We start from the raw sequence: 3,421 nt of genomic DNA on the forward strand, positions 1-3,421 counted from the left end.
CTTATGCCAGCTACACACACACACACACATATGGTAAGCCGACATATGCTTTACTTCAATGATCCCATAATTGATAAAAAATTTGATATTTTTTAATTCAAATGTAATTTTTTTTATTGTATGTGTTGATTATCATCGTATTGCAATTTAAGTACCTCTCAATAATCTCAATTATTGGAAACAACTAACGTTTCTTCCGACTATTCTGTTCAGCGTAATAATTATAATTTTTATTTTGCAAAAAATGTCGAAAAATGTTCTGTACTTTGAAAAAATTACTACAGAGCCCGAATCGAATCCAGCAAAAGAGCCATAAGTTCTTATTAACATACAGATAAAGTATAAATTTGTGCACTAATCGCCAAATTCATAGACATCGCTTGTCATTTGTCGAAAAAAACTTGAAGTAAGACTGTACTTTTCTGAGAATATCATAAATCGTGCATTCTCGTTTCACGGCGGGATCTAATGAACCGTATATTCGGCAATGAGTTTTCGCATAAGATCTCCACGTGTCGCTGATCAGCTTTCTAAGCAAAGCCGGCTTCCAAAGCCGGCCGGACGCGTTGCATTCGTAGTTTCGCAGAATACAACGCTCGAAGTAATGGAAATTCCGGCGCGAAGACATACGTGTCTATGATTGTGGTGCGCACAGAATAAAATTACATGCTAGCACTCACCGTACGCGGCGAAATATCCTTGTCAAATCCGCGAGAAAGCACAGGTCGTTCCTCCGAATCACTCGCAACCAACGTACATTTCACACATTCACCAAGAAGCCGGTCACTGCATTCAACATGGCCGCTCAACTGCGCTTCTGTGTTACAACCCGGCCGGTTAGGTGCGCTCGTATCGCAATATTAGCGCCATCTGGTGACGGCGTCCACAATTATCTACGTAAAAAATAGCGCGCGAAATCACGATAAATTTGAACCGAGCATTTTTCGCTTGAGCCAAGAAATTGTTTCCTAATCTGAAATTTTTCAATATTTTTTAGATCTTAATACGTAAAATACGTAGCAATGTGCAATAGTTTAATATTAATTTATATTTTATGGCTCATAATTTTATGTTATGAATATGTTCTCTATATTGTATTTCTTATATATTTCTTTAGTAATATTTATTCGTATAGATTTTAATATGTTTCTATTTATTTTATCTGTATTAATTTTTATAAATACAGTACAAATTATAAGAACAAAACACTCAATAAATTAGACGAGCAGCCGAATGATACGCATCTTTCGACGATTAGAACATCTTTGTAATATTTCATAATATATAAAATTCTCTCTTTTTATTCGAACAAAAATTCTCATTGAATATTAAACTCAATGCTAAAATTTCAGATATTTTATTTCTATTTGCTACGGATATTACAAAATGTCGACTTACCCGCGGCAATCAGAAGTATTCTGTACAGCTCTTCGCGATTCAAACCATTTTTCAACGATGCAAGTCTCATTTCGCGGAATCCTGAATTTCCGATCGGCGCATCGATGCACACGTTTCATAAGAAGTACGAAATTCAATGGATTATTGCGAAAATAACAGATATTAAGTGGACACGAACGAGAGCACAACCGAACAATGGGTTTTCGTACCGGAAAAGGGAAGTTAGCAATAATGACATTGCAAGTTATTCATTTTGGCCAATCACGTTCTTGTCACAATTAGCCAAATATTTCATGTGGCAGGGCATGCAATGTATAAAATAAATTTATATCATTCTACTACGTTGGGTACACTGTGAAACAATATTATACTATGAAATTATATACTTTAAGCTCGAAATTTAAATTATTCAACATTATATTATAAATATTTATTATTACGTATATCGTAAGTATAATATTTTTTACTCTTCCATTTTCTTTTATATCTCATATTACAACATGAATGGAAGATCTAAATTCTTTTTTCCATCACCAATGTATAGAAATCCATAATGTGGAGAATTCAACTTATGGAAAAAGGTTATTCCGTGCCAATATAAGCTGTGTAATATAGCCAGACGACCGCCTAACAAGAATTGCAGATTCCAACACCCTAAAAATAAATTATTGTTACATTAATCTGTCAATTATTATTATACCATACAGTTTTCATTTCTGTATTTAATTTAGAATTGCTCTTATTGCTTCCAGTTTTACCTCGAGGAACATCCATGGCTATGCAGTCTAAAAAATCCGTTGCATAATTATAATCAGGCTGGGAAAGCAAATTGGTGCTCCATTTCTCCTTTGGAGGATAAGCATGCAAGTAGGATTTCAAATATGAAGCATCTGTAGCGCATAGACCCTCAAAGCTTGGATTTTCTATTACATCGCCATTTGGACATTTGAACCAGGCTCCTCGTGGAATAACTGCAGCATCTTTTGTAATTGATTCCACGGTAGAAGCAAGACGATCCTCTTCCTTCAATTCTTTTGGCATAACACCCTATATACCATGTAATACCTTTTTTATTACATAGATTAAACTAGTCTTAAAAATATATAATTATATGAATTACTCTTAAGATGCATTATTTAAAATAGTTTCTTTAATTTTTAATAAATGTTTCAGTGAAAATTTAGAAGCATCACTATTTGCAATTACGTCATAATATATTTTGGGATCCTCGTTTGGTGGAAACGGTGGATTGATGTTATAAACATTTGTAACGATAGATGGATCGCCTTCAAATTTATTAATCGCCAAAGGAGTTAGGAATCGACCGCACTTTGTCACTTTTGGCAGCAACAGCCAATTCATGCCATCAGTGCTACAAGTATAAACATAAATTTTTATTTTTTGATTTTTAATCAAATTGATAAAGCTTTTGGAAAGTTTGCAAAATTGAGAGTTCTCACCTGTAGTAATATACCTGGCCAGTCATGCAATCTTTCTGGAAACCATACGCGATATGATAGTCGTTTCGAAGTCCATTAATTCTACCCCAGTAATAACATTTCCGAAAATGATTTTCTGCCTGCAGAATAAGTAGTGAATTTTGTAGTAACTGCGAACTCTCGGTACTTACACAAATACCGGCACAACCGAGCACGTCCAAAGTTTCTAATAATTTTAAGCAATCCATTTTATAGAAATTATGATCTTCTGACAGATTTTCAAAATTGCTTTTTTCAAATGTTATGTTACTAAAATGTCAAATGTTTAAACATATTCTAAAAAATTGTGCGCCAATATTGGAAATTGATTTATTATAAAATACTATTTGCAATTATTTGAATTAATTTATTTATACGATATTATATTCATAATATTGGTTATATTATATAATAAGAAATCCGATATTATTAATAGCATAATGTTACAGCACCAACATTGATAGATGACTAATACATCTACACGTGCTTCCATATTGCGTTACGAAAAAGTTGGGCTTTACTGACGAGTTGTAAACAAAGCAAGT

The 3,421-nt window shown here is 33.3% G+C and overlaps 1 protein-coding gene across 1 annotated transcript; it reads right to left on the minus strand.

The window, feature by feature from the left end:
- Positions 1-680: 680 nt before the first annotated feature.
- Positions 681-3,327, minus strand: Rsph9 (Radial spoke head protein 9). Its single transcript, XM_012366877.2, has 5 exons — positions 2,859-3,327; positions 2,605-2,770; positions 2,157-2,445; positions 1,399-2,052; positions 681-893 (listed from the first exon to the last, which is right to left on the minus strand). The coding sequence occupies exons 1-4, from the start codon at positions 3,083-3,085 to the stop codon at positions 1,892-1,894; spliced, it is 843 nt and encodes a 280-aa protein (XP_012222300.1). The 5' UTR covers positions 3,086-3,327; the 3' UTR covers positions 681-893; positions 1,399-1,891.
- Positions 3,328-3,421: the final 94 nt, after the last annotated feature.

This window comes from Linepithema humile, chromosome 4, assembly GCF_040581485.1.
Source record: "Linepithema humile isolate Giens D197 chromosome 4, Lhum_UNIL_v1.0, whole genome shotgun sequence".
Lineage (NCBI taxonomy): Eukaryota > Metazoa > Arthropoda > Insecta > Hymenoptera > Formicidae > Linepithema > Linepithema humile.

Excerpts from the sequence above, each read along its gene's own strand:
- Rsph9 (XM_012366877.2), bottom strand. The coding sequence starts at position 3,085 with ATGGATTGCTTAAAATTATTAGAAACTTTGGACGTGCTCGGTTGTGCC. Across the intron at positions 2,771-2,858 it reads GGCCAGGTATATTACTACAG|CACTGATGGCATGAATTGGC; the intron begins GTGAGAACTCTC and ends TTATACTTGTAG. Across the intron at positions 2,053-2,156 it reads AGCCATGGATGTTCCTCGAG|GGTGTTGGAATCTGCAATTC; the intron begins GTAAAACTGGAA and ends ATTTATTTTTAG.